The sequence below is a fragment of the Saccopteryx leptura genome, chromosome 4, assembly GCF_036850995.1.
Source record: "Saccopteryx leptura isolate mSacLep1 chromosome 4, mSacLep1_pri_phased_curated, whole genome shotgun sequence".
NCBI classification, from domain to species: Eukaryota; Metazoa; Chordata; class Mammalia; order Chiroptera; family Emballonuridae; genus Saccopteryx; species Saccopteryx leptura.
In genome coordinates this window covers 28,660,524-28,673,231 of record NC_089506.1, presented here as the reverse complement: position 1 = coordinate 28,673,231, position 12,708 = coordinate 28,660,524, and the positions used below count along the sequence as shown (strand labels likewise).

Sequence of the window (12,708 nt, the reverse complement as noted above, 5' to 3'; positions counted from 1 at the left end):
GAGAGAGAGAGAGATGGGAGGGGGGAGATCAGCATCATTCATCTTATTCTTCCCAATGCTGCTTCTGAAACATATTCCTCCTCACCACCTTTGTGGTTCGTGTTCTACAGCCCTTTCACCCTCCCTCTTGACTCATCTGGGTCATATATGGCCCTCCATGTTTATTTAGGCTATTGGCACTTGGGACACCTTTTCTTTCAAACTCTAGTGCCCCATCATCGTACGTACCTTCAGTGTCTATGTTATTTACAATTCCAACAGCCAGACACACTTCTTTGATTTTCAGTACCCAGTGATTTTTACCTCCAAAGCACACATTCATGGCCACATACTGGACATTATAATTTCTTGGTATGTTTCACCTCTAAAATCTTATGCTTCAATGTATCACTGTCTGTCCACACCTTTCTATCATTCTTTCTCTCTCATTCCCGTACTCTGAGTACATCTACTCTTCAACTTTGTCAGGACTTCCAACCTTTGTCTTTTCATATCCCAGTCTAGAACTGCTCTTACAAATGCACTGTAAATGGCTTCCCTCATTCCTTTTAGTAATTAATCTAAACTTTTACCTCTTTCTCAACTCTTTGTAATACTTCCTCCTCCATCTTTTCCCTCAGCAATGGCTATGCCTGTTCTCCAGCTTCTTGGGCTAAGAACATATAAGCATTTTGCACTGTCTAACCGCATCAGTTTCTGAGTCCCGGAAACAGAAGCCTTCTGCCTTACTTCAGCTGAACTGATCAGATCTCTTCAGAGAAATTCCAGTGTTACATAAAAATTCCCTTAAACACACCCCTTGTTTATTGCTATATTTGCCTTAGCGTTCATCCTTTTCCTTTGTTTCTCCTATGAGCAGAGAGGTTATCTTTCAGTCTATTCAAGACAACTCCATTTTGAATAATTTGGCTTCTTTCCCCTTCCTCCTGGACCAGGTTCTGTCAGTCTATTCTCACCCTATTTATTTTTATTTTATCCTCCTCTACTGACTGCTGTCCGGTCTCACTGTGCAAAGCGTAGATTGGGTCTACACTGCCATGTGTCGCTTTTCTCCTCCTGTCCTCTACATATATTTCCTGTCTCTTCCCCACTGATGTCAGATTGATCTTTCTTTAAACTTAAGTTTGAATAAATAGTTCTAGCTGGATACCTCGGTTTATTTGAGCATTATCCCAAAGTTTAGAGGTTGCCCATTTGATTCTTGGTCTGGGCACATACAGAAACAAAACTATGTTCCTGTTTCTCCCTCTCTTCTTCACTTTCTCTCCCTCTAAAATCAATCAATAAATAATAAAAACATTTTAAAAAAGAAAAATGTGAATAAATAACTCCCATAAATTATACATACAAAGCACAGTGGCTAGAAAAGAGGCACCCAGTAAATATTTACCCAGCATAAATGTTTTCAATGTGAACAGTGGTATTTAGCTTTAAAAAGTTACACAGACAAAGAAGGGATAAGTTACAAAACAAACAAAAACCAAACAAACAAAAAGCCCTGATTCAAAATCTGGGTCTACGTTTCAGTTCTCATGGGGACAGACACACTACTCTTACATTGGTTTCACTGGATCATAACTCCCAGGGTGTATTCACATCATTTATACTCATTATTCCTTATTCCTACATCATAGTCTCCTTCTTTGCATCCTTCTTTGCAACTGTGGACCCTGAGTTCTGGACCTCTCTTTCACACCGAATAAAGTAGCTTTGGCTTTTATGATTGGTCACATGGCTACCAATTTCCAAACCAGCATACTCCCCTTCTGTATTCCATGTGGTGCTTCTCGTCATCAATCATGCGGTATAAGCCAAGGCACAGGATTCCAAACTTATCTAATAATGCACAGAAAACTTGCCCAAAGGTCTTCTTTGGCTGGGGAGAGAAGATCGAAACTTATGTCTGTTGGCTCCTTAAACAAGCAATGACAACCACGTACTGGCTTATCATTTCCTCTTTCTTGTTGTAGAAGTTTGGAAGACTTTAAAACTGTTTTCTAATATCTTGACAGTGGCAATGTCAAGTGGCTTGGAAGTGAGAGTAATGATTAGTCCCTAGCATCTAATCGCAGTGATTGTTTTTTATCACCCTGGTCTTTCAAGAGCCCCTGGTGAGTGTTGTGTGGTCTGTCAGTATGCTCGCCTTTAGTACCACTGCTGCTGTGGTAACCAGTAAGAAGCAACAGTGAACCCAGATTGGAACATTCCATTTTCAGGGTATGTGAATAGTTGGGATGTTAAGTGACCTCTGAGACTGATCATCTTATCCCACTCTACGAGAGCTCACAGCACTGAGCACTCCCCTTGACATTGCTCTCAGGCTATAGCCAACAAAGGCACTACAAGTGGATGCCAGGTTCAAAAGCAGCCGCTAATGGGTTCAGTGAAGTCAAAAGAGACCAGACTGTCTCGTTCTGTGGGTGACGCCCCACTCCCCAGGACAAGACCTAAGTGAAGAAAGAAGTGTGTTGGCCAGTTCATGTCACCTCTGATACCTACAGGACATTGACAGTGGCTGTTATCCTGGGCATATAATCACTCACAAGTCAACCTTAGGTGAGGAACCCAGGACCACAAAAGTGCAAGGGGGCAGACCATACTGAGGGAGCTCCGGTATTGTCTGCATGTGGAAGTCAGATGCACAGAGCATGGGGCTCGCCCTTCTGCCCATATCTGTTGAGGCGAAGCAGGCACAGAGGCTGGAAGAGCCTGTGTCTTGTAAAGGGGGTTCTGCTGATACGCTCCGAACCAACAAAAGATGCTTCCGTATAAAAACCTGCCCCTAAAATGACACTATAGAGCTGAATGCAATGCCAATGAAAACTAAATCAAAAGGCACCACATTGATAATAGATTACTCATTCCCATGCTGGACTCTACTTCTGAACCCCAAATGCCCAGATGCTCCACTGGGATCTGCCAGAATGGTTGTCTTCTACCTGGCTGTCATCTACTGTTCACCAGCTTCTTGGGCTAAGAACACGCAAGCATTTTGCACTGTCTAATCGCATCAGTTTCTGAGTCCTGAACACAGAAGCCTTCTGCTTGACTTCAGCTGAGCTGATCAGATCTCTTCAGTGGTTCAGATGTACTGAGAGAGGCGGCACTAATGGACAGTGTGGTTTTGCATAAGCACTTATTTCTCTAGGCTTCCACTTCTTGGCCTATTCAGTGGGGTTAATAACATTAGCTACCATGTAAATCCTTGGCCAGATTAAAAGAGAAAAAAAAGGAAACAGTCAGGCACAGAGAAATGCTCTGTAAACATTACAATTATTATTAATACACTTGTCAATGTACAAGTTATTGGACCTCTCTGATGCTTCCTGTGGACTTGGATTTTTTTATCTGAAAGATGAGGGTAATGACAACTGCTTTATTTACCTCCTGACATTGTTGAAACAAAAATAACATGTGGAAATGCACTGCAAATTGCAAAATGCTCTATGGATATGAGTTGTATGAATTTGTTGTCATTGTATTATTATTTCTGTGCTACAGGCCATCTAGGAACCCAAACAGCCTGGACCATTTTCAGAAACTCAGAGATGTGAGGAAGTAAAAAACTCTATTAAGAGTAGACTCACTTCAATGTCCGAAAAAATGCTTTGGTTTAAGGACAGAAGCCCCAGCTTACAACGCTTTTTTCCAGACAAAACTTTAGTGCAGGATTCATTTCGCGGATGGATTTGATCCTTATCCAAATGTTGTTCAATCTGAGAACTCATCCCTCCTGTCACCAGCATCTGAACTAATTCCAGGACGTGATAATTGTAGAAGGCCTGAAAAGCAAGGACAGGCCATGTGTTAAGTCAGAAAAGCCAACTTCTAAATGGTGGATTTGTATCTTCTTGGCAATTTTGTGGTCATCACTGGAATGAACCCGATGGTGTAAGGCAGTATCTCTTACTATCATTATTAAAATCAACTAAAGGCTGACAGTTAGATAGGGCACTGGGTCAGGCAAAGTGCAGAGAAAAGAACACTGACCCAGTTCCTGCTCCCTTGGGGGTTACACTGTAACCAAGAAGGAACTGAGTACAGTATTTCCAAATGTATAAGACATGCCATTTTTTGAAAAATTTGGCGTCTGAAAATTTAGTGTGTCTTATACAGTGGTTGTGGCATTTCAAATGCCACAGATGGAACTGAGGACGAGGCAATATGCGATAATTACACTGACATCAAGTAGCTCTCCTTTCCCAAAAATGACCAGAGAAGTATGTCAGGCCACATATGCCCTAGTAAATCATCAACATATATCTTAAAATATGTATTTGATGAGACTTCCATAGATTTTTCTTTAGGGGACTACTGATATTGTCATCCGTACTTGAATCTTCTGGATGTGAAGCTACTGATACTCCTTTTGATTGTGAGCTCCTTGAAGACAGGTGTTGACTTATGTCTTATTAATAGTTAGCTCTCCCATGGCTCTTAGCATATACTTCATAAACTGTAGCTATTGAATGAATAAGTGGAATTTTAAAAACTTTTGACATCAAAATGAAACTGAAGGAGGACATGTGGGCTGACTTCTTATTTTAAAACAACCTGAGTCCAGACTGAAGGCATTCCCCTAGGCATGGTCTCCTCACATCTCTCCTTTGTTCCTGCAGCTAGCACACACAAGCCTCCCTCCTGGAATCCAGGAGGCAGGAGAGGATGTAAATCCAGGTTGAGCCAGAATCCACTTAAGAACAAGTGGCCATAGTGTTCAGTGATCAAACATAATGCTGTTAGAATAATTCTCCACTGATTAAAGAAAAGGAGTAAATTCTAGGGTTATCCTGGTGTCAGGGGCTCCAGGGAAATAGGTACTTTACATATTTAACTGAGAGAGGCTTAGCTTTTGAATATATCATTTCTTCAGTTTTGACATCAAAAGGATTGCAACTCTATATTGGGGACAATAATAGGATTTACATGTCACCCTTACTCTGTGGGCTCATCTTATATTTTTATCATTTGGGATTCTGAGGTATTGTCCTTATAGGTCTCTTTCATTTTTCATTTCATTCCTCCCTCTCTCTTTTATTTCTCAAGAAAATACGAAAGTTGAAAAGTGTTTGAAATATTTTAGGACTTCTAAACTTGAACAGTGTTTCTAATACAATTCTACTGACTAGAATTTGGACTTTCAGTGTGAGAAAATGTTGTAGCCCTCAGTGTTTATATAATACTTTAGCTACAATTAAGCTTGAGGTCTGTCTCACAATATATAATAGAATATTATTTAATAACATAGGTAATAAGATTTTAGTCACTGCTGCTTTTTATTCTGAGAGTCTCAAAAGGCCTTACGACCAAACATTTCTTTGAGAAATACTTCTAATTGAAAATGAGGTCATATGGTAGGACAACCGCAACTAACCAGATGAATGACCTTGATGTAGTTATTTCACTTCTCTGGGCCTCATTTTTCTTATACAGAAAGGGGAATGCTCCCTAATTCGTGTGCAGTTCGGAAGTTTTCTTCAGAAACATAAAGCCATATGGGAATCCTGCTTTATGGTCCTGAGTGTTACTTCATATTTTAATTTTTATAGCATTGAATCGAGAGAGGATTCAAAGTGGATCTGAATCATACCTGATAGGCACGTTTTGCCAACTGGGGCAGGAGTTTACATAGTATACCAGGAGATATTTGAAGCCATAGTGTCAAGTGAATCAAGAGATTTGGAGGGAAACCACATTCCTTTATGTTGAGAGAGAAATTCCAGGTATATCAAGGGAAAATAGAAAATACCTGCACCTGCTGAACAACTTTAGTGACAAGTTCATACCACCTCATTCAGGCTTTGTTCTGTCCTTGGGATTTGTAGGCTCAATCTGCTTTGTGTTTCTTAAAGGTGACTTGGAGGAAAAGGTAGAGAAGCCCTGTTATGTCTTCTGAGTACTCACTAGAGGGACAAGGGCCCTTAAGTGTTAAGTTGGAAATAGAGTTCACCAAGCTGGAGTCAAGACTGGTGCTCTCATCTTATTTCAGAAACTGCTCAGGTGTTACTTGCCTTTTCCCTGAGGGAGTCTGTCCTGAATCCATCTGATTTAGCCTTGCCCTTTTAGGTAGTGTATGCATCAGAGCTTTTTGTATTTTTTTTTTTTTTTGTATTTTTCTGAAGTGAGAAGTGGGGAGGCAGAGAGACAGATTCCTACATGCTCCTGACCGGGATCCACCTGGCATGCCCACTGCGGGGTGGGGGGAATGCTCTTTCCATCTGTGGAGTTACTCCGTTGCAACAGGAGCCATTCTAGTGCCTGAGGCAGAGGCCGTGGAGCTATCCTCAGCTCCCAGGCCAACTTTTGCTCCAATGGAGCCATGGCTGTGGGAGGGGAAGAGAGAGATAGAGAGGAAAGAGAGGGGGAAGGGTAGAGAAGCAGAGCCTGTGAGCCCTGGCCGGGAATTGAACCTGGGACTTCCACATGCCAGGCCACTACTCTACCACTGAGCCAGCCAGCCAGGGCCAGAGAAACAAACATTTGATTCTAATTATAACCTTGGACTGTGTAACACCAGAAATACATTTGTTGGTGCATTAAACCTGGGCAGCAGGTTTGAAAAGCTAAACCCAGAAGATGTTCTCTGGAGAGGGGAAATTATGGGACAGAAGGGGCATGGAAAAATGGGACAGAATGGCTGACTCCTGTCTCCTATGCCGGACTCCTGACTGGAAATTGAAAACCTGTCTTCAAATAGAGAACAACATTCTGGTTCTTTTCTTTTATGTCTCTCTGTTGGTCATATGGTCTAACTTCTAGGGAGTGGTTTTCAAAGGCTTCTCAACAGCAGAAATCCTTCTACAAATCAAAAATTACATAGGAGGCTCATACAACCAGAAGAAGGCAGATTTGTTCTGACTGGAGGGTAGATGTGGGTGGGAATGGTGGGGTGGGTGCAGCCCGGTCTTATCTTCTCTGCCTGTCTCCTCAACAACTCTGGAGCACTCTGGGAGACAGGCTCCTTTAAGCAGGAGGAGTTCAATGTCAACGCACTGGAAAAACAGTCATGATCACAGAGAGCGATTTCTGGAGTGGCAGTTTGTGGTAGTGAGTTTTGACTCTGTAATCATTAAAAATTTGGGTCTGAACATCAACTTGTCATCTGTGAGTGCCGTGACCTTTGGCACATTGTTTACCCCTCTAAGCCTCAGATTCTTCATCTATAAAATGAAGCACATAACTGTATTCTCCTAACTGAGTTGACAGGAGAATTAAACAAGGCAATGTAGGTAATGAACTTAGCAAAGACCTTTCCTCAGAGCAAGTGATCGAGATGTCATTATTACCGCTCCTATCATGATATTGTTCTGATTATTAATACTATCTCAACAACAAACTGAGCAGAGAGAATTGACTGGAGGTCTGTGTTGGGAAGGATGCAGGTGTGATCTGGAGGCAGAATGCCGTGATCGCTAGTGGTGTCTTCATGAGAGACTGCTAGAAGGAGGGCAGACCCTGGCCCACGAACTGCCATGCTCACGTGAGCGAAGGTCGAGGCTTTGCTTTCCTCCTGCATTTCTCTGCGAGGAGACGCTTTGATATGGATGGAGCATAAAATGGGATGTTAGAGAATATAGTCTGGAGCCACCAAAGTGGCCCCAAATGTTTCTAGTGCAAAAAGACAAATTTTGTCTTCCTCTCTGAGGCTAGCAAGCAGGTATAAAGTCAGGAGGCTGACCAAGATCAAATGGTCCTCAAAAGAATGAAGACGATGGAATAAGAGGCACAGGCCTATACTTTGGGCTCTTTCTGTGGGGCTGGATAACAGGAAATCACTCCCACCCTTAGAAGGCTAAGCTGAGTCAGCAGTACCAGGCGCAGGGGGGAGTTAAAAAAGAGTGGGCAGGGTTGCCTCACCCAGGTGGTGGCACAGTGGATAGAACATGGACCTGGGATGCTGAGGACCCAGGTTCAAAACATTAGGTTGCTGGCTTGAGTGTGGGCTTATCAGCTTGAGTGTAGGGTCACTAGCTTGAGTGAGGGATCATAGACATGACCCTATGGTTGATGGCTTGAAGCCAAAGGTCACTGGCTTGAGCAAGGGGTCACTGACTCGGCTGAAGCCCCCTGGTCAAAGTATGTCTGAGAAAGCAGTCAATGAACAACTAAGGTGCTGCAGCAACAAGTTGATGCTTCTCATCTCTCTTCCTTCCTGTCTATCTGTCTCTGCCTGTCCCACCCCCTCTCTAATAATAATAATAATAATAATAATAATAATAATAATAAACAGAATGGCCAAGTTTCTCTGAATGTTTGAATGTTTTCAAAGGTCTAGCTCAGCTCAAATGACCAGAGAGTTGGGGCTGGAGCTCTAACAGTATTAAGTGGTATCATTTTGCTGTACCATACATCAGTCAAGATTCCAACAGCTGAGAGACACAAGATCAGTAAATAAAGATTTAGATGTTCAGGATCCAAGCTGACCCCCTCAACAGAAAGGATGTCTTCTAATGGCCATGATCATCCATATTCAGGTGACCACATGGCACTCCTAAACTAAGCACTTACCAGGAGTACTTACAGGCAACGTGACTTGTGACCTCCTGTGAGTATACCATGAATCAGCCACAACATGTGGCTTTCTCTCCCTCCACAAACTTTATTGTGAGCCCTCAGAAAACTATTGCGTGTTTCCATAGCTTCCTTCCTATTCCAGCAGGCTCCTCTCCCATGGAGGAGCCCATTAATACAATATCTGAAGGCAGTTTGGGAGGATGGCGTGCTCCTTAAGGAGGCTATGAGGTCACACTCATCATATAGTAAGTGATGAGAGGCCTAAGTATTGATTCTTATTACCAAGTGTTTGTTTCCTATGTTTTATGTAATGTGTTCATTTGTTTGTATTTCTGCTCTTTCCGCCCTTCTGTGCCCGTCCTAGTCTTCGCCCCAACCCTAGACAGACTCTGGGACTGCTCCTACCTGTGTGGGCCAGTGCAGGTTAATTAAGGCTCCACTGTAATTTAAAGCGCTGAGCCAAATGCCATCCAGGACTCTCTGTAGAGAACTGGGATGGAAAGTCATTGAAAATGTATCCTGCAAACAGGTCCAGTCCATCAGAAGTCACCTTCTGCCAGACACACCAGTCACTAATTCCAGGCAAGGCCACCTTCCTGGGAAAGTAACCTGTCTCAGTCCCTCCCATGCATCTCTCCCCGGCCCAGTCACAGCTGAAGGCTGCTTAACCCTTCAGGTGGGTCAGTCCACTGAGTGGCTACCTACCACTGACACAGTGTTCTCTCTCTCTGCCATTTTGATGGGATGTATGAGACCCTGTGTTCGCCAAGGCTTAGGGGGGCTGAGCCCAGGACAACTCAATTCTCTCAGTACCAAATGCCACTGAGCCCATGAGGGGGACACGGGCACCAGCCACGCTCCCCTAAAAGTGCAGGCTATACTTCTGCGGCACCCACACAATTCAGGAATGACGCCTCTTTCACGCGGAATTCCAGAGGCAGCTGGTTTGTCACTGAAGTACCTGTGTACAGATGTCCAGTTATTTTGCTGCCTTTCCATGGAAAGCCTGGTAGGAGGAGTCTGTGAGCCATTGGGTAAGAAGGACTTCCTTTGGAGGAGTTCGTGCAGCCATTCACAAAGGGCTATGCACAGATTTTGTGAGTTTTAGTCAACCTTCTTGAACACACCAAGAGTGTTCCCACCTCACTGCCTTTGCCCTTCTCCCTCCTGCCCTAGTGTTTCCTCCCCAAAGAGCAGCATGGTGTGCACTCTCCTCTCCTCCGGACCAGACACATGCTGCCCCCTTCCCAGGGCTGCCCTGGCCGGCCACGTTAGTGAAGTTTGTAACCCCTTCCTCTAACCCTACATTTCCTATGTCACATCGCCCGAGCTCCTCTATGTTTCTGTCCTGCCTTATCTGTTCCTCAGTCATTGTGTTTACGTCAACCTCCTCCATCAGCAAGCACTCCACATGGGCAGAGACTTTGGCCTGGTCAACCACTGGTGTGTTCCTAGCCCCTAGGACAGTGCCTTGCACACAGCTGCTCAATACATTTGTACAAGGAATTAATCTTACTTATGGAAATCCTGTGATCGATGCAATGGGTGCGCTCAGTGGCTAGGGAGGTGCTGAGAGCTGAAGAACAACCATGTGGTCAGAGCACCAGCCCCAGAGAGGGGCAGCACGGAGGGAGAGTCGACGTGGCTCTGAACACAACGCACACCTTCAAAGGCCAAAGCTCTCTCCTTGAACTCTGTGTCCCTGTCATACAGGGACTGGTTTCTGCATAAGCTTTTGGAGGATCGTTTAGAGAGAGAAGAAAGCAGTGTCTCCTCAGCTGTGACACCAACGGCCGATGCACTTGAAGCTGAAAGGCAGGCAGGCTGCAGCTTACCCACTCATTCCCCCTGGTAGCAAATGTTCCGGCTCTTACGTTCTTAATCTTGAGAATGTAAAGAGTTGGCTCTCCTCGCCAGATAGTTGTTATAAAAGATGGAATGCTGTATGTGACCAAGCTTTTTTGAAAAATCAAAGAGAATTTAGAATTGTGAGACGTTATCATCATGTACCCAGGCCTTAAGCCAGACGCTCTTCCCTCCGCTAGGAGCTTGGTCTTGGGGGCTCCTCGTCTTAGCTGCACTTACTGTGGCCAGGAGGGAATCCAGGAAGCTTCCAGAAAAGACAGCGCCTGTGGCAAAGGAAGTGCTGAGGTGCAGGCTTGTTCCTGGGAGGTGCCCTTGCATTCTACCAAGCTGTTCAATAAAGTGGATGTTGGAAGGATTTTCTGCAAGGCAAAAGAGGCAAACAGGAAAAGGCAAGCAGGCACGTTTAAGAATAGAGGAACAGCTTTGATACAGACGAACCGATGGGTGACCACTTGATCAAAGCATTTGATGCCTACGTTGGGGTCAATGTGGGATCTGCCCCTACTTCAGTACATTTTTTTCTAAGTATATTCTTCATCAAATAAAGACATGAATCCTTCTTGTGTATGCTCAAAATCAAGGGGATATCCTTGTCTCTCAGGCTCAGTTTCTTCATGCAACTGTCCTGATTGTCGCCCTTCTATGTAACTTATCTTTCAAGCCAGGACACTTTTAGAAGTAAGAGGGGGCAGTCTCAATAACTGCACTGGGACAAGAGGCATAAATAGGAACATATGCTCACCTAGTTATAGACTTTTTCATAATAGTAGGCCACAGATGGCTTGGTATATACTTGGGTTCCTAGATTATCTGGGTCCAGAATGAGTTAAAGTGGTAGCTGTCAAAACTTAATGCACAAATGAATCATGTGGGGTCTTGTTTCAATACAGATTCTCATTCACTGTGTCTAGGGTGGGGCCTGAGATTCTGTGTGCTCAACAAGCTTCCCAGTGCTGCCAGTGCTGCTGCTGACACATGGATTATACTCAAGGGCTCAAAAACCATCCTAATTGAGGCCAGTGTAGCAGTGGCTATGTTACAATGAGCATATCTATACTGGCCCAGGCTACGACCCAGACTCCTATAAGCAGCCTCTGAAGTGAATGGAACTGGTCCTTGTTGGGAGTGACAGTGGGGGCACTGATGGCTTTTCTAAGACTATTGCTTTAAAAATGTTTGCATACATGCCTGACCAGGCGGTGGTGCAGTGGATTGAGTGTCAGACTGGGACACGGAGGACCCAGGTTTGAAACCCCGAGGTTGCCAGCTTGAGCTTGGGCTCATCTGGTTTGAGTAAGGCTCACCAGCTTGAGCCCAAGGTTGTTGGCTTGAGCAAGGGGTTACTCAGTCTGCTATAGTCCCCCGATCAAGGCACATATGAGAAAGCAATCAATGAGAAACTAAGGTGCCGCAACAAAGTATTGATTCTTCTCATCCCTCTCCCTTCCTGTCTGTCTGTCCCTATCTGTCCCCCTCTCTCTCTGTCTCTGTCTCCCTCTGTCTGTCTGTCTGTCTCTCTCTCTCTTTCTCTCTCTCTCTCATACACACAATGTTTGCACACAGAATGGCACTGGAAAACTGAGATGATGTCTCCCATCAGAGCAAAGAGAAGGCATGCTTACTGCTCATTATGAAAGATTTACTAGTTTCTGTCTTATAAAGCAATCCACAGTGAGTACAGGTGTCAGTTGACCCTTGTCATGTCACACGGTGGGAACGAGGGCTTTGGCAACCAGCACAAAAGTGGTGATATTTTGGCTACTGCTATTGTTGTGATTAATAAACTCTTCTTTGTCTCTGACTCAGTGGTTTTGCATCTTCTGCCTGCATCCATGAAACTGTAAACTTGTTCGTTTACAAGTAGCTTAAAGTCTTCTACCCTTCACAGCTCTTGTCATATACAGATCAAAACAAATCTACTGGGCATATAACTCAAAACACACTCCTAACTAAGACTGTTTCTTAATTCTTTAAATTATTCCTTAGTAAGTTTGGGGTAAGTCATATACTGCTAGGAATTAGTGAATCATTTTTTTCTAGGAACTATATACTTTTATTAAAGGGAGCAAGGTCTCACTAACATGAACCTCATTTCTTAAGCACGTACAATGTCCTCTTCCTGTATTGCTAACCCCCAGTACATGCACATGTCCCAGGAGCCCTCATCCAGATATGCTTGTGTCACCTAAACCAGGGGCCTCAGCTTTCCTGGGCACTTTCCTCAAGGCCACTGGACATTCTGTACCGAAGTGCTGGCAGTCAGTGCTGTGGCTCCCATGTCACTGGGACCCTGTCCAGCCAGCCACAGAATAAAAAACAACAGTGAGC

General features: G+C 44.1%; 1 protein-coding gene across 1 annotated transcript in view; it reads right to left on the bottom strand.

The window, feature by feature from the left end:
* The window catches only part of KCNU1 (potassium calcium-activated channel subfamily U member 1), a 136,367-nt gene that overhangs the window by 11,734 nt on the left and 111,925 nt on the right, over positions 1 to 12,708 (bottom strand). Inside the window, exons 26-28 of the mRNA XM_066383593.1 lie at positions 10,600 to 10,739; positions 3,588 to 3,782; positions 1,752 to 1,876 (exon numbers count right to left, since the gene is read on the bottom strand). Of these exons, the coding sequence (XP_066239690.1) occupies positions 1,752 to 1,876; positions 3,588 to 3,782; positions 10,600 to 10,739 (460 nt within the window). The remainder of the gene's footprint in view (positions 1 to 1,751; positions 1,877 to 3,587; positions 3,783 to 10,599; positions 10,740 to 12,708) is intronic.